The sequence below is a fragment of the Hydractinia symbiolongicarpus genome, chromosome 12, assembly GCF_029227915.1.
Source record: "Hydractinia symbiolongicarpus strain clone_291-10 chromosome 12, HSymV2.1, whole genome shotgun sequence".
Taxonomy (NCBI): Eukaryota; Metazoa; Cnidaria; class Hydrozoa; order Anthoathecata; family Hydractiniidae; genus Hydractinia; species Hydractinia symbiolongicarpus.
Genome location: NC_079886.1, coordinates 17407710 through 17434717, shown reverse-complemented (window position 1 = coordinate 17434717; position 27008 = coordinate 17407710). Strand labels below are relative to the sequence as shown.

At 34.8% G+C, this 27008-nt stretch overlaps 3 protein-coding genes across 3 annotated transcripts; all 3 read right to left on the bottom strand.

Annotated features, from left to right (window-relative positions):
* Positions 1–1020: 1020 nt before the first annotated feature.
* Positions 1021–1530, bottom strand: LOC130621326 (uncharacterized). Its single transcript, XM_057436623.1, has one exon. The coding sequence runs from the start codon at positions 1528–1530 to the stop codon at positions 1021–1023; it is 510 nt and encodes a 169-aa protein (XP_057292606.1).
* Positions 1531–10103: 8573 nt separating this feature from the next.
* LOC130621325 (uncharacterized) lies at positions 10104–16610 on the bottom strand. Its single transcript, XM_057436622.1, has 7 exons — positions 16181–16610; positions 14911–16068; positions 14357–14812; positions 12528–14255; positions 11480–12352; positions 10403–11388; positions 10104–10205 (listed from the first exon to the last, which is right to left on the bottom strand). The coding sequence occupies exons 1-7, from the start codon at positions 16608–16610 to the stop codon at positions 10104–10106; spliced, it is 5733 nt and encodes a 1910-aa protein (XP_057292605.1).
* A 3701-nt stretch (positions 16611–20311) lies between these two features.
* LOC130621323 (uncharacterized) lies at positions 20312–22335 on the bottom strand. Its single transcript, XM_057436621.1, has 6 exons — positions 22322–22335; positions 22183–22215; positions 21613–21916; positions 20644–21517; positions 20434–20491; positions 20312–20378 (listed from the first exon to the last, which is right to left on the bottom strand). Exons 1-6 carry the CDS (start codon positions 22333–22335, stop codon positions 20312–20314), a joined length of 1350 nt encoding a protein of 449 aa, XP_057292604.1.
* Between the last annotated feature and the right edge of the window lie 4673 nt (positions 22336–27008).

Sequence of the window (27008 nt, the reverse complement as noted above, 5' to 3'; positions counted from 1 at the left end):
CATCCGGCGCGTGGACCCGGGCGCAGCAGTTATATTGCCAGAAAATCTTGCCACAATCAACGAATAGAAAGATTGTGGAGAGATGTTTTTACCCTGTCACTGTCAAAATATTATTGCGTTTTCTGGTATTTAGAAGACAGTAATTTGTTAGACATATCGAATGGTCTTCACTTGTACGTAGTAAAAATTGTGTTTGTACATCTGATAAATGTAGATTTACAAAGATTTAAGGATGGTTGGGATTGCCACCCAATTCGAACTGCTTCTAATCGCACTCCAAATCAGCTATGGCTACTTGGTAAAATCGACTACCAACCAGGCAATGGGGATTTCGACGTAGATAACTCATACGGGGTTGATTTTGATGGACCTGTAAGGTTACCAAGTGGAACTGGGGTGGAAATACCAGACATACAAGAGTTTCTTAATGAAGAAGAGAAGAACACCTTATTACGTGAAATTGACATTTATAAGAATTCAGACAGCTTTGGTGTTGATATCTATGTTGAAGTGCTAGCCTATGTTCAGACATTGATCAACCAAAGAGGACAAAGTTAAAAATTTCAATCTTCGTCACACGGAAAAAATATAAAAAAGACATTTGTTTCAAACTTATAATGCATAACATAACGTAAAAAATTACCATTTCATAAAATATATATCCACCTACATGGAAATGATGTTATTTCTGCGCGTTAATAACTCTTTTGCTTCTAAGAACTCACAAGGAAACTGTATGCTCTTTTTGAATGTGATAAAACGCTGTCTTGGTGAATTTTTTAATAATTTCTCTCATTGAATGTTTATTTATGGAAAATTTCAAAAAGCAACATAAATTGTACCTGAAGGTAAGAACTTATTGTGGGAAGAACATTCTGCAGCCTGAGTATACATGTAATTTGTGTAATAAGTTTTGTAGATGAGGAACTTTAAAAGCAACTTTTGAAATAATTTCTTCCCACAAAAATTTCTTAAGGTATAAGAAGTAAAATATAAAAGTCACTTCAAATAACAAAACAGTCAGCAACTAAAACCAATGTCAAATCTGTGACTGTCACTAAAACCTACACCTTCAATAGCAATGGCTTTCTCAAAGTGTTCTCCAAATTTCTGTTGAGTTGTGTGTACAGTTGGCAGGTACAGTATATTGAAACAAGACATGGTCTTCGGATATATATGAGCATCATCATCATCTAAATACTTAACTGTGATGGGGGAACCCAAACCCCACAGTGGTACAAGTGAATGGCCTGTGATAAACTTTAGAACAGCTGATATGTATTTCTCTGAACTATCAGTAATAATTTTCAAAAAAAAATCAAATGCTTGTTTCTTCTCATAATCATCGTTGTTGTCGGTTTTTACAAGTTGTAGGAACTCCATTGGAGTAAGTCCATTGTTCTTGGAATACACAAAAATTTGTCGACACCTAGACACATTAGCCTTGATAAAAGCTAGGAATCCAGTAAGATCTAATCCTTCTTGAATTGATTTGATTTGACTCTGCCTTTTACGAATAAGTTCGTCCATTAACAGCTTACTGATTAGCGAATGTCTATTAGCTGTAGTTACTGCAACACTTTGGTCCCATCTCGAAAAAATAAAATATCAAGATATATTTATCTACAATTTCATCAAGCTCTTTCTGTGATGTTGCATTGTCCAAAGCATTCACAAAATCTAATAATCCTGTTGAGCCAGCACGCCTTGGGATATCTTCAATATTTATTTGGTTAATGATCTGGTCAAAATCCATTCCAACAATTAAGTCATAAACCCATGGCTGAAAACAGTCAAAGCCTGGACCCCCATGAAGAACTGAATGTCCAATCGCCATCCCAAGGATAAGGTAAGTAATGCTGTCTGAACGTCTTGGGACCATCAGTGGAACTTCACCTTCCAATGAACGGTTCTGAAATTCTTTGAAGATTAATTCAAAAAATTCAATTCTAATAGCCCCTGCATCACAACTGTTACCTTCACCAGTTGCACTTGTAAATTGGACCTCTAAAGAAAAGGTATATATATAAGTATTATTCCTCAAACTGTTTTTTTAAAACACTTGGTCGTTTTATCGCTTTCTTATAAAAGATAATGCAGTTCGCCACAACTCTTCTCTATCGACATAAAGAAGTTCTACTTCTGGATTGACTTGACAGTTTTTTTTAGGGTGGCGAAAAAGGGTCTGTAAACGATGTTTATTGACGCCATACTGTTTTTTGGCCCTGCGAACGAATATACATGCTCCTGCATAAATATCGCCATTATGGTACTTTGAACCTTACGAAATATCCGCGCTCTTCTTGAGATCTCACTCTACAGCAAACAGACTTGTTTTCTATGTCTCGTATTATTCGTGATTATCATACCCCTTATACAGCACCGATTTGAAAGTTCGAAAATAAGTATTTCGTAGAGGTGCGCATTTTAGACGTAGTTTTGCAACAGAAAATCGTTCAGATAACATACAATACATCTCCAGAACATCTTGTTCAAGTAGAGAAAATTTGCAAACAGGAAGTTTTTTTTTGGCAGCCAACATGCAAACCTCCTGTTTGATTTCAGATAACATGTCTTGTTCGTTATCGCATGACACGTAAACTTAATGTTTGGAGTTGTCAAAACAAAAAAACATCAATGTCTCTCCAGCACGGATAACATCAAATTTAGTGCATGAAACTTATTATAATGATGAGTTGACAGAACAATAAGCTGTTACGATAATACTTTTCTTAAGACAGATCAAACGTACCTTGTTGCAAGGATTTAGAAAAATGACTGGGCTAGCAGAATTTGCTACACGAAATGTTCTATTTAAAACAGTGAAAGCGAACTCGTCCAAGTAAGCATAGTCATAAGAAAAAAGAGTTATTGATGAGAAGGTGACAAAACAGTTGGATACACAACTTTCCGGTTTCGGAAAATAAAAAAAACAAGAAGACTTGCGTCTATAACCATCTGTGTGCAAATGTTTCGGATAAGTAGGACTTTCGCTAAATGGGACAAATTTCCCGGTCCCTAGCCTATCCATAGACCACTCTTTGCGTTTTCAGTCTATCAACTTTCGTAGCAAAGCGTGGTACGGGCCGGGCTTAACATAAGGAACTGAGAACGACAACAAACGCCGCATTATTCACTCGGAGGCTTTCTAATCTGCGCATGCTTCGTAGTTTTGAGATTTGATAGATCTCGTACGCAAAAATCTACGAAAGTTCATAGAACCAGAGGAACACAGTAAGTTCGGGGTCGATGAAATAGGCTTCCGGTCCCTTGAACCAAAAACTTCTGAGAAAATATTCGCTGTCTTTTGTTGAGCATTACATTCAAAGTCAATTTCAAAGCAACAGATGTCGTCAAACAATAGTGGGACATTTCAGTTTTCCCATCGTTCCTAGTTTCATACGTGTCGAGCCCGGCCACATCACGCTACGCTATGAAAGTTGATAGGCCATAAGAACGCAGAGAATTTGTCTATGGAGGCTCTGATTTGTAGTATGGTGGTTTACAGGATAAACTTCGGGAACAAATTTTGTCTCGTTTTTGGCGCAGTGCCATACGTCGTTCTCTTGTTCAGAAAGACAAATCGGGACATGATTCGAAAGTTTATCGCGAGATTTTCAATGTTGGCGCTCAAACCCGAAGCTGAATAAGACAACACGCCTTCGAAGGTCAAAAGTTCGGGGGTCTGAAAAGTATTGCCCCGAAATTCTGGCGCGAGTGCTTCAAAATGGTGGAGATAGCCAGGAAAAATGATTATATACTCACTAATCAAGTGGAATACTTTTATTTTATTTTAAACACAACATGAGATGCAAATCAATATAGTAAAGATATACTGTAAATTTCACTCCTGTTAAAGAATATTTATTGCTATACTGCAAAATCACAAGAGTGATACAACATGAAAATCTGGAGATGCAAATCAATATAGTAAAGATATACAAACTCTAAACTTCACTCCCGTTGAAGAACACATTTACTGCTATACCGCAAAATCACAAGAGTGATACAACATGAAAATCGTGAGATGCAAATCAATATAGTAAAGATATACTATGTTTATGTGTTCTTTAAAACAGGAGTAAAATAACTCCTGTTTTAAAGAACACATTTATTGCTATACCGCAAAATCACAAGAGTTATAAACTACATCTCAAAAAATCGAATAAAGTAAACAAAATATAAAAGTTAAAGTATCTGTTTATGCTTGTCTATTCAATGCATTACTTGAAACCAACACAGTGGAACTTGCGATCAAATAGTATTTTGAGCCCAACTTTCGACAGCATATCATACACAACTTGATTCTGGTCACCTGGAATCGGCATTGCAACTTTGGTGTAAAAATCTTCAACACTATTCCAAAACAATGTGATTGTTTCAGGCTTGTTTTCAACCAAGAACATTGCTGATAATGTAAAATTTATCTTAGCATTATTTTTTAATGTAGATAATTGACAATGCTCACATATGAACAAGGTTGAATGGTTATCCTGTGATGTTTTCCGACACTTGGGACAAGCCAACTTTCGAGATATGGACCCAATACTCATCGGGGGGAAATCTGCAATTTGAAAATCAATGTTGGCTACGTCATCATTACAAGGAGCAAATATTTCATCAGATGCCACAACTTTAGACACACCTTGCGTTGATAATTTGAAGAGTCCTGTTGGCCCTTCCTTCAAACGTAAATTCTGCAATACATATGAGCCATTTGTAGTAACATTTGTTGCAAATGATCCCAATAGTTCCACAAACATGTTATCTTTTTCATCATTTATAATGGCAGTTTTCATTAGGATTGGCTCAACAGAATACTTTGTTGTAATGAGTGTTGTCGGTCTGTCTTCGACAGTTAAATAACCCTTTACATTAACCAACTGGTTCACATGGTTTTCGCCTTTGATCTCCTTGACTGTGACATCTACAGATTGTACTGTCATTGGCTTTGATTCAAAGGACGCATCTGTCGGTTCTACATTGGAATCTTTCGTAACTTCTAAATCCATGAGTTCATTTGAGAACTTATTCGGCCTGGTTACAACGGTGGTTATTTTTACTGGCGATTTATGTTCCATTGCAGAATCGAATGCCTCCTTCAAATCCATACGATAGGAAATTCCACGGTAATTTTTGTCTTCCGCCTGAAGTTTCATATTGAAATACGCCACATTATTGTTCCTTCTTGACGTTTTTACAGGTGATACATCATGTACGTACACATGTACAGCATTTCCTGGAAAAAAAATCCGAACAAAATTTTAAGAAAATGGTATAGTTTTGGAAAGAGTAGTCTTTCTCACAAAATATGCTTCAAATTAAAGGTGATAAAAATTAAATTCTAGAAGCTCATTTCTGCAAAATATTTGAAAAGATGAAATTTCTATTAGAAAAGTTTCCGAACAAATGATATCGACATTATGCATTTTCACATAAAATTTTGTTCACAAATACAACTTAGAGCGAGAAATAATTTTCACAAATTACAACAAAAATTTGGATGACCATTGGCTGTTTCATTCTTATTATATAGTGGCTAAGTTTTATTGAGGTTTGTTCATTGCTCTGCAGGAAAATATGCAATCATGATTCCCAGTTCAACCTTATATACCAGGGGTTCATAGCAGGTGCAGAGAATTTTTGCCCCTGACTTATCAGAAAAAAGTGATGTATTTCCCTGACTTTTATGAGAAAAAAATATCTAGTCTAGGAAATGTTCGACTTATAAAACCGGGAAGTTAGGAAGTTGCGAGTTGGTGAGTTAGGGAGTTACAAATTTTTACGGTAAACCGAGTTACATGTCCGGCGAAAACTTGAGGTCAATATTTTACCGTATCTTCGACCGATTTTTTAACCGATGCCGTAACGTCACGACTTTTAAAGTCCGACCTGACCCCGCGACCTTAGTGCTACGCCGGCTTTGTGCGTATCTTGATATTCGTAAAGAACGAAGACTGCGCTACGAATTTGATCACAAATATTGTTGTACACTGTTATTTTAATTAAATTAATCTTTCAGAATTGTTCGAATTGTTTATATATATACAGAAAATATTTACCATGGAATATTCCAAAGTGTCGATTTGTGAAAATATAAAACCAAAAATTTTGTTTTTCATCTCAAGTATATTTTCCACGAATTATTTACATGTATTTCACAACCTCGTGCCCAGAGTACTCCTTATTTAAAAAGTGTAAAAATTGCAAAAGTAAAATAAAATATTATGCAAATATAGGGCTGATCAATCTCATTAAGAAACAAAAAAATTAAATAAAATATGCATTTAAAATGATAATGAAGGGAATTAAAAAAAATATTTGAAAAAAAAACAAAAAAAAAAGAAGTTCAAAAAGTTGAGGAGAAAATTCCGTGTTGGCATGTATTTCAAATTTTACAAAATTAATTACGCATGTTGCTCTTTTCTTTTTGCTTGTCGATTTTCACTATTAGTGAACAACAGGTGGACACAAAAAATATAAAAAAATACCATAAAAAGACACCTGTTACTTTTCCCTGGTGCTGTAATGAATTTTATCATACACTGTGATTGGTAAAATAAAAATAAATAAATAAAGAAGGAAAACAGCAAATCAGAAATGTTCTATCTTCGTCATTACAGACCGCGATGAATTATATTTTCGTTGTATATTAGTATAAAGTATCTGGTGAATATTATACATCAATGTTTCGGGTTTTCTGTTTCTATAGTGAATTTTATTTTTATTTTTTATTTGACAAAAAATGAGTCGGTCTCGCCCGTACAATGATAGCCGACATAGCTACCCAGCTCAACCTTCCACAACATTTCATTTCCACGCTCGTTTTTTCGAAATAAGAGTGCTAAGTATACTTGGCTAGTACAATGACTTATCAACTTGGTCTCGCCTAAAATATCATTGTAACCATCTTTTTAGAGAGAAAGTATTCGCAGAAAATTATAAAGCGCTTTGTTTTACTCAAATATAAAGAGTCGATACAAAGGACACTCAATCATAGTGCCGTGTTTTTCCTGCGCGCAAAGAAATGGAGGTAACGTTATTTCATAACATCGATTTTTAACAGTTATGCATTCAGCATGAGAGAGTGCCACGTCATACAATCCGTATCTCCTCGCTTGGCTGTTCGTGTCGCTCCAATACCTAAAAACGGGGTCGCACCACAAAATTTCACTTTCGCTTTCAATGTTCATATAACTATACCCGGGTTTTTATCATCTTTATTTTGTTTTTAACCAGGGGCGGATCCAGCCAATTTTATTTAGTATGTCATGATGCGTAGCAAGAGTTGCGTATTCGGCGCGACATGTATATTCCGGGAGATTTTCGTAATGTTTTTTACTACCCTGTCACGCGACAGGGTTGACATACATTGAAACCGCTCCTGCTAACAGGCAACTCTGACACGAAATAGTAATTTGAATGAGCGCCCTTTCGACATCCTCTAAGTGGGTGGCTCGTTTGAGGGGGGGCGCTGATTGAAAGAAGCAAGAATTAGTTAGCAGTCCAGTAAATTTGAGCAGAAGGAACAAAAAGTTCCCAATGGGGAAGAAAGAAAGCAAATATAAATTTCTCAACTTGCAACTTTTAACAGAACATATTTGCAAATTACCATACTTAAAAAGTCTACAAATAATTTCAAGCCAAAGATTTTTTGGTTTTCATGTCAAATGAGCGCCTCCAAGATCTTAGTTTCAAATTGAGCGCTCCCTTTTTCGGTTCTAAGCTGCAGGGCGCTCATTTGAGCCGTGAACTTTAGATTTTTGAATCACATGACTAGATTTGTTTAGTCTGGCGAAATTTTGAAATGGTAGACGGTGTTGCGTATCTTTTTGTAGCTACCCACAGCAAAAACAGACAAAATGCCCTGAGAACGAGGTTGTTTGAGTTATAATCCGATTAAAGTCCACTAACAAACAGCAGAAAAACACAGTTTGTCCCTTAAGCCCGTTTTTCACTCAGCGCACAGACCGCACGGGCGGAAAATATACGCACTCCGATTGGTTGAGACAAAAAAGTGCAGTTTGAAAGTTCAGAATTTCTAACTCCGCTGAGTGGAAAACGGGTTTTACGCTTCATACCCAACGTCGAACCCAGGGCTGTATGGCTCTTGCTACGAAAGCCGCATGCGCGTACCAATGAAAAAAACTAAGAAGCACTGGAGACGACTTTTGCTTCCTATTGATAATTTGATTCTGAGTCTTAATATTGGATATTAATATTGTTTCAGTTCCTTCTGCGTTACAGCGAGATGTTTTAGCAGTTAATTGAATTATTTTTCGACATACGGGTCATCACGTAATCTTATTCTCTAGAGCCAGTAAAATACTAAGTATAGAAAGTCTTTCCTATTTTTTTGGTTCATCACAGCGATGGACTGGATGAAATTTCTTTGCAAATTTCAAGTAAAACGGATAAGGCATCAAGAAGTTATTATATACGACTTTTGACGGCAAAGGAGTTGATTGACGACGCCATTGTCATATCTGGAGCACGAGATGAAGTGCGCGTAAATATTCACACGTGGGTAAGGCAGAGTCATATGAAACTCCTTTTATAAGAATAAAAAAATAAAAAACTTGTAGAAAATCACACAAACTTTCGCTTACAAAATCTCTCCTGATAGGGCAGGTCCATGTACCAAAAATTAGGTTTCAATAAAACTGGTAGAAAATTATCAACTTGTTATGTATATTTTCACATTTATTTATCAAGGTTTGTTTCAATAATTCAATGTTCTTCGTCCTGCACAAACACGCACACACGCCTACACAACACGCTTAATATGAAGTGGATGCAAATAACTTCCAAAAGCATTACTACCAAAACGAATGTCGGACTGTACATGTGATGAATAGTACCGTGACCATTTTGTTGGTTTTCTAAATTCAACGAATGTGTCTCTCCGGAAAAAAAGAACAATGAATAAGTTGATCAGCAAAGTTGGTAAATCTTGCCGGGTCATTCACTCTCTTCATAGGGTAGGTTCATGTCTGAAAATAAGACACACAGCTAATAACAGCTATAACTTTATGTTCTTTCTATATAATCACTGGTGTAACACGCATGCTTGTTTTTGTGTGTTGACTTCGTTGTACTATATTTTAATCACCTGTATCTATTCGGTTTCAATCACCATTTCTATGAATGGAGCGAAGGATACTTGTAATGTAAAGCTTGAAACATGTGTGCTTCATTCATGCTTTCGTATAATCGTTTGGTTCAATAAACTGTCTATCACCACTTGCTTTATTTTCATAGAATTTGCTTTTGATTGTCAATGGATACAATAGTGTTTATCATGTGAAGGATTATAACCAATGAGTTCTCGCTTTTTCTAATACACCGCCGAGATGATGACTGTCAATTATTCATCTGTAACACTTCGTGTGTTGTGCAGACTGCTTCATATAATTATTGAGCTCACATGCGTTATAAACATCTTTAAAAATCACAGTTTCTCAATATACAATAAACAGCAAAAGATAGTTTACATGAAAGTTTGTCTTTGTAAAATATAAAAATTATATGCTGTTTTATCAAAAACATTTGAACAACAATAAGATAATAAGTCAATGAACTGAAAACTACCAGGACATGAGACATGAATTTCAAGTATGCATCCTTATAAACATCTTATATAATAATCTCAACTTGCATGTTGTCAGTCAGTCCTTTGTGTCTCAGTCCTGGAACCACTAAATAAAAAAACTAAGAAAAAATAAAAAAACCGTCTCCAACCACGTAAAATTCTCATTAACAGAACGACTTCTTGTAAAGAAACTTGAGCAATTACAAAAGTTAGAAAATCGATTGAGACACGTATCACTATCTGTTTTAAATTGTTAAAAAAATTTTCTGAGAAACCTGATTAATTTCTATCATAATTATGATATTTTAGCTTAGCATCTCATCATTATCTTGATAAATATAACGTAATAAATCACGTTTATATAGGCTATTCAATCATCATGGGTGGCAGGCGGTAAGTGCAGTGAACATATGTGAAGAGGATCTAATGCAATGTTTTCATCTTGTCACCCATGACGTCACATATCATGAATTAACATAAAAATCATTTAATCGTTATATGACTAAATTCTTCAAGGAGATAAGCATAATTCGTTTATTCCGACAACGCAATTTGCAAAAAAATCGCGACTCCTTGGAACACATTTGTAGTCAGACGGTGTATTGGCTGACGCCTAAAATTATAAAGGTAATACAAATTATTCCTGTCAGACTGTATCGACTTTGTAACACAAAGCGCACAAACACACACACACACACACAAAAAAAGAAAAAAAAAGGACTGACCAAAAGTAAATTGTGGAAGTGTTGCTATTTTGACTTTCACTGCATCATGATCTGAAAAAAAAACATTTTTTATCATATAGATTACATTCAGCCAGTCACAAATATCCTTTTTAATGTACACATGGTCAATAAGTGATCCTGAAATGTGAGTCGGTTCATTGACAATAAGGTCGTAATTTCTTAATGCATTTTCAAGTTGAATAGAAGAGTTATCAGTTGTGTTCAATGCATTAATGTTAAAGTCTCCTAAAATAATATGTATATTATCTTGACAGACAGACATGAAGTGTGATATTACATACAGAAAGTTCGCCACTGATAGTGATTGCTTACGATATAACAACAAAATATTGAACTCTTGTTTCTGAATAGCATACACTTTTACAGTAACCAGCAGCGCGCCTTTTAACGTCCAAATATCAACAATCTTGATATTTGATTGAACACAACATGCTAAGCTGCAAAATTTATCATTGCTTACACTATGCTCTACTGTGAATTGATTCATGGTCGATATGATCAAACCCAAGTCATCATTGTTGGAAATCTGAGTTTCAGTAAGACACAATATGTCAATATCACATAAAGCTTCATCTGATAAAATATCAGTGGCATGTTTTTTCAGTGATCGTACATTCAGCAACATGACGGTCAATGATGATTCATCTTTACATAAACGATTGATAGGGGTCATGATATAATTATTTCGCAATGTTTCGTATTCTAAAATGGCTTTTGGATCAGCACGTATAGCAGATGACTTGTATTCTCCTATAAGATATAATCCTTTCATAGCAGTCACTCTACTCAGTGCTACATACATTTGACCATAATTAAAACTTCTCTGTTTCAGCAGATTGAAGCTCACCACTACCTCTGGAAATTGCTTACCTTGAACTTTATGCACAGTACATGCCCATGCTAACATTAATGGAAATTGTGTTCTTTTAATAGTCACAGATGAAGCACTCTTTTTGAGGAAAATATTGGTTTCTGATTTTGTTATAGGTACTACATTTTTATGTTTTCTATATATATCTGCATTCTTTTGCTTAATTCCAATACTGTCATCTTCAAATTTAACATAAATCACCTTAAGGTCATTAACTACACTATCCATCTTAATATGATAAACAGTTCCTATTTGTCTATGTGAGTTTGCTTTCAATATCAATGTTAGCAGTCAACATAACCTTTGCACCAACTTTCAACGTTAAAGTGCGAGCAAGTCCTCCAGTTTCCATTTGACCTCGATGTCGCGCTTTCTCTATAAGAGAAGTTGGTACATCTTTCGGAATGGTATCGATGGAATCAATCTTCACTGAGGGAGTGTCCAGTTTTTCGAGCATACAATTGTTGTGATCCGATACAGGTTTATTTTCTGCCCATATATGTACAGCATTTTTTGGATAATCATCGTCACTATCAGAAATGAACCTGGATTTTAGAAGAGTTTCGGCATCATCATCCAACCCTGCGATTCTGATTTTGTTGAGCAAATCAATCAAAGAGTTGTCACCTTTCTGGCGCATAACTTCGGTGAGTTCTGCAATTCTGAAATGCCTCCACAGTGAAAACATATTTAGCATTGCATCCTGATATTCTGCATATACTGGTCTTTGCTGAATAGGAGGGAGTTGATAAAAATCACCACATGCAATCACAGATATCCCTGCAAACATGATTTCCTGTGACACGCCAAATATTTCGACCAATCTTTGATGAATATGTAACAGTAAGTAATTTGAAACCATTGAAATTTCATCAATGATAATAATTTTCAATTCCGATAACTTTTGTCTTAATGTTGCACGCTTCTTGTCACTTAATTTAGGGATGGATTTTTTAAAATTTCCTACAGGTATAGCTAATCCTGAGTGAATTGTGGTCCCATTAATGTTAACTGCAGCTACTCCAGTTGGTGCAAGAAGTAATACTTTTGGTTTGTCATATTCCCCAGAATGATAAGACAGTGTTTTTGTCAATGAGTGGTAAATAGTTTTCACAAGGTGCGACTTTCCACAACCACCACTACCTGTCAAAAATATGTATATTGGATCAATTTGTGATTTCACAGTAGTTGATAAATTTTTAATGCAATCTCTTGACCATTTTATAACAACTTCAAATATTTCTCTCTGTTTATGGTTCAATGTCCTTATATTTGCATTGATTTCATTCATCATCATGAATTGGTGAAGTGTTGTTACCTATAGTAGAAGGTAGCACAGATTCCTCATCAAGAAGACATTCATCTTCATAATCTTCAATTGTCTTAGCAGTGTTCAATAATTCCTGTACTTCATCATTCTCTTGCTGAGCATATGAATCTAAGTTATCAACCATGTCCCTGTGATAATTATTGATTGCATCTTCCATTAAATCTGAGAATGGTTCAAAAAAAATTTTATTCTCATTGACAATGTCCAGCACTGTTGGTTGCATCAACTTATTCATATAACTACCAGTATCTGGACACTTTAATGTAGATTCATCTGGAAATGGGAAAAACATGAACAACATGTGATGGGCATATTCTTCTGTTTTTTTGTGCCTGTTCGGTACGTGATACCGCAACACAGATTTAACCCTTCGACATTTTAGCTTTTCTTTTGATGACATAAGTGGCAATACACTTGGGTACATATTTGGGTTATGGTTTTCTTCAATGATATCATCGACTAGAACTGTAGGCTGATTATCGTTTTCTGAATGATCATTTGTTTTCAAGTAATAATGGGAAAGAGATTCTGCATAACACAATGCATCAACGATAGCATATTTCCTTTTCGAAAATTTTGCATTAAGTCTATCTATGTACCTATCTAACATATTCCGCTTGAATATATCAATACTATCTTCTGGTAGTTCTTTGATCTCTTCCTCACTACGGCAAACTTTATAGCGATTTTCTGGGATATTACTATTCGCGAATATGACAGCTGGAAAAGACTTTCGGAGCCAAAGCTCAGGCATAACATGATAAACCGCTTCTTGAATGGAGCATTCCCGCTTAGTTACATAAGCTCTAGCAACTGACTTCATTTGTTCATATGTAGTTTTGTTCATCAGTGAAGCTTCTTTTGCAGCCTGTCTCATTGCCTCGGTGGATTCATCTTCCGACTTGGAAAAATATGCGCACATGTAACTAACTGATTTGTAATAATTTATGACTGGTTGGATATCCATATTCGCTTGCCAAGCCATCAAGCCTTCAACAAAATAGTTATTCACAAAACAGGAGTTTGGCGGACGCTTAAAATGAATCTGATAGTCTGTATCACTAGAAACAGACAAAGCACTGTAATAATGTGCTTCATCTACTCCAATATCTTCAAGTATTTCATTTATGGTTTTCAATTCCACATAGTTTTCCTTCAATGGATCTAAAAAGTTGATTTTTCTTGGATTTAAGTTTTTGTCAATAAAGTCTTTCACCTTATTCAAAATGTTATGACGATTTTGCAACAAATCACCTTTTTCTTCTTCAGATAGGTCATCAGATAATGGTTCAGCGATAATGGTGCGGTCACAAAAATATCGACCAAAACTGTACCTACATTCAACATTTTTATATTTACAACATGATTTAGAATGGGAATGTATTTGGTATGACTTCACTAGATTGTACAACTCAGGTTCTTCATTACTGTTTGGTAGGTGAACTTTTATTATAGCATCAATATATGCCAAATATTCATCTTTTGTCTCTATCCTGAGTTTAGGTGCATCGATAACCCATATGAATGAGTGGACATGCGGGCTTCCTCTAAACTGAAACTCAACACGAATGGCGTGATATTTAACTTTTCCTAAAGGACCATCAACAATAATTTCTTTGAAGAAAACTTCTACTCTATATTGAAAGTGTCTAGCCAATAAAACTGGGTTACTATTTAATAGTTTACACCGTACAAAATAATCTATTTTATCTATATCTTCATCAGAAATGTCAAGCGCATTCAGTTTAGCAATATTGAGACAAGCTCATTCCATCTTAAATCAGCACATGATAATGTGAGGAAAAATGTGGGCAAACCAAGTTGTTTAACCATAGCTAAAACTTCAAACAAAAATCTTTTCCAGTATGCTGGGGTTCCTTTGATAGTATTCATAAAACTATATGCATTTTCACTAGCCACAAATGAACTTACCGTTTCCTTAAAATTTCTACTGAGCATACCCGCAGTTAGCTGGCTACCTCTGAGTTTTTTCATTGCAATGTTGATACTATTAGTTAAACTTTGTTGTTGCCAAATTGAATGAACAAAAAATATATAATCTGGCTCTGATGCAAATCTTTGTTTATAGTTCAATAGCCTTTGATTAAAATACTTAGATGGAGATAATTTGATTTTACGATCAACTTTATACCCAAATACTCCAGTAGGAAATAAGTACGGATGTGCTAACTCTTCACAGAATTGATCACTCAAAACACCCAATGGATTTTTACCTTCACAAGGAGCGATCGAAACATTCTCAGTTTCAGTAACTGGAATCTCAGATACAATGTAGTTTCATTACAATTAAATCTATGTTGATCTAGGGGATTTTCCTCTATTTCTTCTGGTATGTCATGCGTAGAGCTACCTTGCTCATTCTCATCAGTAGAATTTTCATTTTGCATAATCGAACTAGTGTTCAACTGCTCCATGTTTATTGTGATTTCTGCATACAATGGGTTATTAAGCTTCAAATATAACAGAGCAGCTTTAACAACATGTGGTCTTACTGGTTCAAACAGTACGTGGACACGGAAAACATGCTTCAGTACGTGGACACGGAAAACATGCTTTCGTTTCAATTTTAGCATAATTACACCATTGCTATCAGCACCTCTAGGTAAATTATTACAAACATTATCTGCCTCAAGTGGTACATTACATATTGTACCTTTCATTTTCGGAGATTGTCCTTTTGGCATTATTACGACTTTTTTAAAAAGAATCCTCTGTGAAATTTTGACTTTTTCGAGTTTTGTCAAATCAATCAACTCTTCTGGTATTTCACATATATATAATTTGTTACATACAGCTTGACATGGAACAACTTTCTTCTTCAATTTCTTATCACATGTCACACATATATATGCCTCATTATCAAAGCTGGTAACATGGGAATAATAGAAATCACTACTTAACTCTGCATATCCATCTTTGAATATTTTAACTGAACGCCGATATAGACATCTGTTGCAAACAACACAAACATAATATGGGCCTTTTGCAACTTCTTGTCTGAACTTGATCACTTTCTTTGTATATTTTGCTTTCATATTTTTTTGTATGTCACATTCACCTAAGTGGGTACACTTCTTTTTATCAGACCGTTGAGAACTGTATGATTTCATTTGTTCCTTTCTTTGATTGTGTTTAGCACTACCAACTAAATTTTGATAATATTTTCTATTTTTCAGTCTCTTGATAGATGCTGCAATAGTGGATATTTCTAATTCTGTCAGATTAATTTTCACCGGTTGTATCTGGTAGTATTGGGAAGTTAGACTCTGTTTGCGCAAATAAAAGTCTCTAATATAGGCCTCCACATCACAAAGCCTCTTGAACTTCATCAAAAGAGAGTGTCCATCAGCAACAACTGAACCATCAATACTTCGACTGTGAGAATTAAATACAAAGAATTGTGTTGTGTAAAGAAATATTGAAGTGGTGAAGCCTCCTGTCCTGAACATTAGTCCGTTCAGGTCACCATCAAAGTTCAGAAATGCTTTTCCAGATAATGTTATTTCTCCTGAGATAAGATTCAAAAACGTAACAATTACTGGTGTGCCTTCAACGGTAATTTGGGAGTTGATCAAAGGAAATGGCACCAAATGTATTCAAAGATTTAAAAATAGTATCACCGTTATCTAGTATATAGTCCAGATCCCAACTAGTCCATAGTGAGACCTTGTGAATTACTGACCAAATAATGGCAAATAATGCATTAGGAACACATTGCATACCCGAAGTTTCTCCATATTTTGCATCTGCCTGGTTGAGAGTTCCTTGGACACATTTAACAATCTTGTATGTTGGACCAGGATTAATTTCCACATCGCCATCAGCCAGCAATTGTAATAACTTCAAAAATGACATATTAATATTGAACTCAATAATGACCACTACAGCACTAATAAGAAAATTACAAAGGAAACTCTTCCATGACAATAATTCTTGTATCATTAAAAATGTTTCAAAACTAACAAGGGAAGCTAATTGATTTTGTGGTGACTTTCTTGAGAAGCAATGAAATGTACCAATTGCGGCTTGATAGGCTTCTAATGTGATCATCACTGCTAGTCCTGCTAGCTACCTTCTTAGTGAAAACTGTCTGATGAATGATAATAAAACCTGTGTTGCAAACACGACAAACAATAAAGTCTATGCTACACTACTGATTTCACAGATTATCACAAATGTATACTTTTTCCAACTGTGTAGTTAGTTATAGTTAGCTTTAGCTATATGTTGTTGCATATTAACTGTTGTTGTGCATTCAATATTTTCCTCATGAATTTTTATTGATATTGCAGATGTTTGTATTTTTCAGATTATATATTTTAATATGATTATATTTCAATATGATCTATTCAGTGGTCAGTCTGGGGCAAACTGACAGGAAGAAAGGAAAAATATAATGCCCCAATTGGATGAGGAAGCAGGAGGGGAGGACGGAAATAAATTCTAGAACCAAATGAAAAAGAGACGTCAAAGACGTTGAATAAAACTAAACACGTATTGTTTGGGTTGTTTCTTTCATGCAATAAAGAACAAACAGCACTTTTCACTTTATCGAAGCGAACCATTCGCACTGCTCCAAACAGAAGCCAATTTCGTTTCAGGTCTTTCGCGGGGTTACCCACGGTCGACGAAAAATGAAAAATTGGATGATAGCGTTTTTAAGAGACGTGTAGACTAAACCATACTGTGTAACCACAGATGGAAAAATCATAATGGTAGCTTTTTGGAAGGTAAACACGAAAAACGGTGAATTTTACATAACTATGAAAATCTCAAAAAGAGAGTTAAACTTGTCAGCAACTATATAAAACGTATACAAATATAGACAAAAGAAAGATTGAACTTGGTCTTTCAATGAAAAAACACTAAGAAATATTATTTTTGTGCGTTTTTGAATGAAAAATCTTGATTGACCGCTCAAAAAATTATGTTTACATGTGATATTTATCCATTTTTTCATTTTCTCAATCATAAAAATCTTGTTCTACTTAATTATAACGTGAAAGGAACTAATGGTGCTTTAGCCCATATAATTTTTTTTGTTAAAAAGCAATGCAAGTATGACAAATCTCTCTTACTTTACACCAGTGTATCAATGATTTTTAACCATTGCGGCTTTTGCTTTTCAAAACAAAATAAGATTTCGATTGCGCATTTTACATAACCAAAATTATGCCGAAGAGCGAAATGAAAATTTTCAAAACAAACTTCACGTGTGACTCTTTTGAGAATTCACGTGTTAGCTATAAACACTTGTGACATGACTGATGATATAAATTTGGATATGTCCCTAGATAAATTTAAACTGTGGAGTACAAACGCCTTAAAATCTTTTCTATATGTAAGAAACAAAATCACTGATGGATCCTTTGAAGAACTAACTACCAGCTAATTTTCTGCCAGGTATTTTTTCGTCTATTTACAAACTCAATAAAAATTTTTCTTTCACTTTCTTATCAGCGTATTTGAAATGATTTCAGAGCTTATGCAGCTTGGTGTGATAACATTGATGTTGACCCTGAACTTGAAGAGAGAGAGAGACGTTTTGGAGGAGTATCGTAGTAAACTGACGTTGAAAGATACCGTATTTGACGACCCCCTTGTTTTAAAAGACGGGTGGATTGGAGAGCACAGTAAAAGTGGCATTAACTCGTGGCCTTCGTTAAATTATCTTGACATCGCAAACTACATCGGCTTGAAACAGCCTGATTTTCTAAGACGTATGCAAAGTGATTACAAGCAAAGGAAATCGTTCACATATTTCGCATGTCAGTTTGTTCGTGACATATTTATAAATACAATAAGCGAAGACTCAAAATCTTGTATGTTCAAATGTCGCGTAGTTCCTTCGCAAAGAGTCAACAACAAACCCTACTTTGTTTGGGCAATAATTGTAAAAGATAATCCAAGTTGACCTGGTGGTCAAATCATAAGTGCTTATTGCTTGTGTACCACTGGGCTTTATGGTGCATGCAGTCATATAACAACTATGTGTTTCCGCATTGAATACGCAGTAAGAGCGAGCATGACTAATCCTGGCAAGACCAGTACATTATGTACACGGAACATCCCTTCAGGAACGAAAGTAAATACAAAAGCTGAAGAGATTAGTGAAATACATTTCGATAAACTACACTACATGAAAGATCACGAGGCTAGTCAAAAAATTATTGAAACTAAAGCAAAGTTTAAGTTATTTTCACCATCTGATCCCAGTCGTCTAAAAAAGCTTCAAAATTAAGATAACATCAGAACAGAACTATTCGCAGTTATTAAAGACGACATTAAGGACAGTACCTTGTGGGAATGTATGGAAGGCATTAGCATATCTAGAGAGGCAGAGAAAACGAAATAACTTTGTTAACTTTACCCGCCGAAGCAGAAACGTTTTTAGAAAATAGGAAACTAGACAGCGACCAAAATATTACTTCATTTAAAAAAAGCCTTGTTTATACTGATGAACATATTAGATATCTCAATGAGGCAACAAAAAATCAAAATTAAAGTTCAGAATGGCACAGTCATAGAAAGGGTCGAATCACTGCATCGAATTTTCACAGAGTATTTACAAAAACTACCACACTTCAATCACCAAAATAAAAAAGTTTCCACTGATGCTTTAATTTCTGACCTCATGGGATATAAAGACAATCCTACAACACATGCATTAAAACATGGAACATCTTTAAAGCCACATGCAAAAAGAAAATATCAACTTTTAAATTAAAAAAACGTAAAAAATTTAAAACACAAGACTCTGGTCTTGTTGTATTGAAGCAATATCCTTATATAGGTGCATCTCCTGATTTGCTTGTAGAATGTGAATGCTGTGGAGCAGGGTTAGTAGAAATAAAATGCCCGTTCTCAATCAAAGATCAAATTCCCACTGGCAATAATCTCTCTTATTTACAAGAAGTTACAGACGAATTAGGAACAAGGATGACATTAAAAAAGAACACCAGTTACTATTTTCAAATTGAAGGGCAAATGGGTATAACAGGCCGGAGCTACTATGACTTTTTTGTTTATACCCACTGTGGATATTTTCAAGAGAGAATTCCATTTGTTGAAGACTTTTGGACTGCTTTATTAGAAAAACTAGATATTTTCTGGACGCACTACATAGCACCTGAATTATTACATAAAAATATTATCAATAAAGGTTCAACTAAATGTTCTACTTAGAAAAATAGTGAAGATGACGAAAACCAAAAGAAAAATGAGTACACCACTTCCATAAATAATGTAAATATCATTCCTATAGCATCTTGAACATCTAACTTAATTATTGGAGAAACTCCAAAAAGAAAAAGAAAAAAATCAGAGCCTACATTTCAAACGCATGTTAACAATAAAATAACAGTGGATTGCAATAAAATAAAAGTAGAACCTCCTAATTCAAAAGTAAAAACTAATACAATATTAACATCACCAGTGGATTTTGTTATCGCAGTGACAGAAACAATATCAACTAATACAAGTGTCATAAATGTAAACAACAAAAAAACGATTAAAAAGAATCTCACTAAACTATTATCAACAAAAATTGTAAGTGTAACAGATGAGCAGTGCACAAAGAAAAGAAAGAACAAAGATAACTGTGACAACAAATCCACCAGCAAGACACCTAAAGTGGAAAATAAATATTACTGTGGATTTTGCAAAAAAGAAATCCCATATGCACCTAAATCATTTGACGAAAACAGTATTGGTTGTGATAAATGTCCACTATCGTATCACTTTTTCTATGTTTAAATAAAATCAGAAAATATTCCACCTAAAGATGAAGAGTGGTTTTGTTCAAATTGTAAATAAATTCTAAAACAATGTGTATATACGTTATATAGCTACGTTATTTATTATATATATTTACTTTCCATATATCAGCTTTTTGAAGTTACATAAGGCTGCACAAATTATAATCATGTCATCTAAGTGACATAAAAGAGTTATAGGAATTTTTTTGCAATGAGGTGAAACTTTTTCAAACGAGAAATAACTTGTTCAACCACAATTTGCAACTTTGAAATTTTAGTGGTTTTTCTAACATCTGCTTGTCACATTTGGCTCTGACCTCTTTTACCTGGTGGAACAATTATATTGATACAGCGAGCTGCACATTCATCGGCAATATTGAATCCTTTATCAACCATTACATCTGTATATGGTTCAACAAAGTCTAAGTATCCAGATTGTATTGTTAATTCTTTGTCAGAAATGCAAGCACTATATGCTTTGGATATAAATGCTATATGAGAATTAGGTAAAACTACAACCAATATTTTATCAGTGTTATGGTGCTTGTAACTATACCAGGTTTGCCGTTGTGCTATATGATTTTTGGGGGTCCGAATGAATATTTCAGTACCATCAGCTATTGAATGAAGATTTTGAACATCTCTGAATCTTGGTGGTCTTGTAGCAGCAATATGTCCATAATCAGGAAAGTAAACAAATGATTTCAATACACTTGCTGTTGCTTTTACCCAAGTTGCAAATATGCGACTAGATATAGTAGAAATACCAAATCTTTGAGCTAAATCTTGCCCTAATAATCCAAGCCTAATTTTCATTAGCATTAACAGGAACTCATCTTTGACACATAACTTTGATTTAGGACCAGATTTATTTGGTGTCCTTTTATATTTTCTAACTAGGGTAATATTGGTTTCTTTAAGTCCTCTCCATTTACGTTTGACATATGGTGTAATATATGAACATAGTTTATCGTATAATATTCTGGAAGTAATTCCAGTATAAAACATAACATCTTCATCGGAATTTAATAGCAGCTCATTAACAGGTTTATTGCATGTACAGCTTTTTACTTTCTCTTCCAGCTGTTTATTAAGCCTGTTGAGAATGTTGACTTTGTTAAGAAGAGCTTTAACAGTCAGCTGCAACAGTAACTTTTCCTGTTTATGTTGTGACGTTGCATTTTGAACAGGTAAAAATAACTATGTGAAATAATTGGAAGACTATAATCAGAATTTATTAAATGTGCTTCCTTCTTGGTAAATTCTATTAGTGATGCAATCTGTAACTCTGTAACGTATTTCTCCTTTGCATTTTTTAATGTGGAAACAGCAACTTGTAAAGGAGACTCCATTTTATGTGAAGATTTTATCTGACGCATAACTGTCTCAGCTTTTTGCTTACAATTGTAACCCATATGCAATGATGGAAATGGGTGACTATCAGTAGGACTTTGTGAAACAAAGTGTTTGGAACATACTCTAGAAGACTTTCCTCGAGACCACAACTTGTTTCTTTTTACTGCATCCATACGATTTATCATCTGTAGCCAGATTTTCCCCATCATACAATCCTTCTTCTCAGTTGGAAATGGAAACAATCTATTAAAAATAAAAGTTTATATGCATTATGGCTATGCAGCTTTAGTAGCTCTAGCTAGCTGCTATACATTAGCTGTAGCTAGAATAGAAATAAAACACTCCTTTTCCTTCAACTTCAATCAGTTTCTTTCAATAAAATACTAAAAGTGTATGTAAAAAATGCTTACGTGGTTGATTCGCAAGAACATTGACTTTGACTATGACACACTTATGAACGTTGCATATTGATTTACGCCATTTTGTTAATAAATAATCGCCATTATTACATCCTGTTACGGCACAGTGTCGAGACATTACAGCTAATTTGATGAACTTTCGATTAGAGTATCAATTTTCCAATATAGCTAAATTTTTTTGACAGGTTTTTAAAGTTTGGTCTTCTGGTGAAATGCAGTGTTTACCTACCAAAATTCTACCATTATGAATTTCGTCATTTATGAAGATGCGTGCGCATGATTTTTTGAAACCGGAAAGTTGTGTATTGCTAATACTTGTCTAATGTCTAATGCCAAACGGTAGTAAAATGTAGAGGTCCAACCCTCTAGTTTTGCGTCTAAGCAAAATCTCCCTTCAAGCAAGGATTTTTATTAAATAAACCATAAACCAGGTCTCGATAATGGTAGCCGAGTAGTGAAGTCATGTTTTGAGAATCTCGCCATTATTTCTTGATTATAAATATACACATAGCTTACTTGTTCCAACTATTTTAAAAAAAAAAAAACTGTGGATGGCAATGTTGCTAAAACGTTTCTAAAGCCCGTATGTGGTTATGGAGGCTAAAAGAGTCTCTCAATTAAAGGTTCAACTTAATGAAACCAGACAGAACTGCCTGATGCAGTTATAGAAGCTGTTTTAAATGTTGCTATCAACACAGTCCAAAATAACCTTTTGTTTTATTTAGAAGGTATTGGTGGTAGTGGTAACGCATTTACCTATAATACACCTTTACGATAATTCGGGAAAACTAACACTCCATCACAGCTTATTTAGCGATCGGAGGAGGTAAACATCATACTTTTATAAGAGTTTATTAATGAGAAAACACGTTTTTTCGTGATAACCTTTGTTGCTGCGTTTTGTTTTCAATGAAAAGTACACATAAGTTATATCTTATTATTATTAACGTTTCCTGAAAATTTGAAAGAAATTGATACGATGGAGGTTAAAAAACTGGAAAAAACACGCTTTCGTCTCTAACAAACTCTCATAAAAACACGATTTTTACCTCCTTTTTCCGATATTGTAAAACGAGCCGTTGGAACGCATGTACAATTGAATTATCGTAAAGGTGTATTACCTTATTTCTGAACTTACAGGTAGATGTTTTAAAGATGCATATAATGTAACCCCGCTTTCTGCTAAGGCGGAAGAGTTGCGCCAAAAGAGCCTATTTTTACTTGACGAAGCTTCCATATTTCCTAAGCATGCTTTCCATGCAATTGAATGTCCTCTGAAAGACAGCTGTAATAGCGATCTTCCATTTGGAGGTAAAATTACTCTTTTAGGTGGTGATATTTCACAATTACTACCTTTTGTTAGGAAAAAAAGGAACTCGTGTTGTGAACATGGGCTTAAAAAGTTCTCCATTACTTAGTAAAGGAATTCCGATTGTGTCGCAACACGAGAACAAGGCCAGGAGAACAACAATTTGTTGCATGGCTTCTGCAACTTGGAAAAAGTGTTTTGCCTGTTATGGATGAATAATTTTTCAAGGCACCATTAAAGCGCCATTCCAATGTGTGATACAAAATGAATGTATTGTTGCTGCTTTGTTAAGAGACCTTTTACTAGAAACTATGGCATCATCGGTGATACTATCAACTACAAATGAGGATTCATTTTTCATTAATGATTAGGTATTAGCGTTGTTCGCTGTTAAAGAAAAAATTATTTTGACACACCCTCACACCTTCTGGCATTCCTCCTCATTGTCTTGCATTAAAAATTGTTGCCTTTGTTATGACAACAGTGTTGACGATCCTTACTGGGGGCAAGTTTAGAACTTAAACATTCTGCAAATGAAGCCATGTTCATAGAATTCTTTTTGTAAAGCAGCAATGTATATATATTGCGAGCTAAAAAACTATTCTTATTAACAGTTATAACAGTGAACTTTTAGTAGTTTTGCTTTCAAAACAGAAATATAACTTGAACACACCAATACCAAGCTGCAAAAAGTATTGTCATTGTTGTTGTTGTCACTTATGCTAAACTTATGCTATTCATTCCTGTTCCTTCCTGTTAGACATGTCAGGTTACTGTTTATTAATATCAAATATTTCAAAATATCACACACATGCCTAAATTTAGATCTTGTGTTAAGCATGAAAAATTTCATGTACATCTTGTACCTCTAAAGATGTCATTTTATTTTGCAACACTATCAAAAAATTAGCTGAACAACAGTTATCACCCTTAGGAAACGAAAACGACATCCAGAAGAATGGAACAAGAACAAGAATTTTCACACCAAGTGAGACGTAAAAAAGATGGTCAAGTAACAACAAGAGAGATATAAAAGAGGAAAACAAACCAGCATGTCTAGAAAAGTGCCGCTTCACATATAAAGAACGACTAAAATGGCGTACCAGTCAAAGTTTGTTCTACTGTGTTTCTTAACACACATGGAATTAAGTTGAAACAAGTCTGCACTTTTTTTAGTAATGTCACAGACACAGGAGCTCCGTGGGTAAATGGCAGAGGCAGGCAAAAAATCATCTACACAGCGAGAGAAGCTAGTAATTGAACACACAGTCTTATACTTTTCGAGTCTTGCCAATGTCATGTATTAGCATCTTCCGAAAGAACTACGCTGAAATGTATAGAATGCACAGTGAATGGTGCACCAAAAACACAAATACTATGCCTGTTACTCTCGTGTTTAAAGAACAATCTCAAAGGAACCATCTTCATGATAACGATCATGTTTGAGACCTACATTATTCAACATTTATGTGTGTGACTTATTTAATCAGTGTCGCTGCGCAACAATACAATTTACAAATAATACTACATTCTATCGTAAATTTAAAGTCTCGAGTATTAATAATTGTGTTAAAAAACTTGATAACGGGTCAAAGTTAATTTTAGGAAGATAGGGATGTCTAGTTTCTGCTGATGACCGTCCGCGGACCTCTTCGAGGTGACCCAGCTAGACATCCAGGGTACTTAGGTTGAGAAATATGGATCGAAACCTACCTGCCCTTGGTTAAAGTTCTGTTCATCTTTTCAAATGTGTTGTGTCCTTTTTATTTATTTTTTTTTTATATATTTTTTTAATTTCTTGTAAAAAGGAGGAGTACAACCTCTAGCTTGTGTCCAAAGACCTAACAGGTTGAGTTCATCATTGCGGTGGCTTGCCACCTCTTTGTAAATTATTTTCTTCTAAAAATAATGAAAACTGATCAAAGAAGACCAACCTCATATATATTAAAATCTAATAAAACGAAAACAATGCTCTTTCCAAGGCAACAATTATCGCTTGTTCATCAACTCCATGATCTTACCAAATCTTTTATAAAAAGTCTCCAACGTGTATCGAAGATGAAGCTTTTAGGAATAACGATACAGGAAAATCTGAAATAGAACGAGCATGTTAACGAACATTTCAAAAGTTCGTATGGTACTCCAAGGACCTTAAAGATGTTTAAACCTTTGTCACCGTTTCCTTTAATAAAAAATTTAGCTGAAGCATTAATTTTGTCCAGGATTGATTATGGTAATACAGTATTTGGTATAAGTCTACCTAAATACTTAGTTAACCGGCTGCAAAAAATACAGAATTTTTGTGCAGGGTATATAACTAACCGTACAAGTGAACCTGAAATATTAAAATTGAATTAGCTTCCTGTTAGCAACTTGCAAGTTAGCACACAAAGCAATAGCTAATTGATGAGACCAAGAGAGCCTATCTTGCTTTAAAGAGTTTTTTGAATATAGTAAAAAACAGCGGTGTTTTTTAACATTTATTGTTGAATATGAAAAACATTACATTGAAGGCAAGAGATATAGCTTAAAGTTACCTACAGATGTGCAGGGTTTTCTTCTCCCACAAGCTATCAATTTCCCTTCAGAATTAAATAAACTAGCAGACCCAAATAGCATTCTCAAAGCTTGTCAGCTACCGTGAATCCGTTCTACTGACTTCTCCTTCTTTAAATTCTCTTGCCACCTGTCTTGCTTTCAGCACTTTGCAGCATTTTTTTTCTAGTAGTCACCCATTAACAAGATACAAACATTCAACCTTCAACGATCCTTCACGCCATATACCTCTTTTAGATCTCCGTGGATTGCCTTCACCACCAAATCTAGTTTCAGCTTTTGATTCTTCCAAGCTGAAGTTCAAGGATTTCCAAGCTGTCCTACATTCTCGTAGAAATGCTTCTTCTCCTGGACTGAACCAAATTCCTTAGAAAATATATAAGAATTGTCCTCATATAGCATCGTTTCTGTTTAACATTTTCCAAGCTTGTCTAAAGAAGTCTTTTATTCCTGTGCAATGAGGAATTGCATCAGAAGTTTACATACCCTAAAAACAACACACCTTGGCCATCAAACATAAAGGATTTTCGCCCCATAGCTCTTCCGAATGTTGAAGGAAAGCTCTTTTTTAGTTTGTTTTCCAAGCGGTTAGAATCGCGTATTATAAAGAAAACAACTTCATTAATACTTCCATTCAAAAAGGTTGTATGGAGAAAGTTGCGGGTTGCTGGGAACACATGTCTCTTGTTTGGTCCACACTTAAGGATGCGAAGGCACGATATGGCTTGATATTGCTAATGCGTACCCTTCAGTTCCGCACAAGCTAATTTTTATGCCTCTCAGACGTTATGGTGTACCAGAATCCTGGATAGAGCTCATTCAGCTATACTACGACAGCCTGTGGAGTAAGTCTTTTTCTGCTTTTGCTCCTTCCAGTTGCCATCAACATTGTAGAGGAATTTTTAATTACCAGCTCCTCAGAAGTTATAGCACGATGCATCCAACTTTCTCTGCACCCTACGTTACTATCTTCGAAGCGAGGAGTTGTCAGACACCAATGCCTACTTCTGCCATGTTTGCAACGCTCACCAAAGTGCTCTAGTTGAAAAAG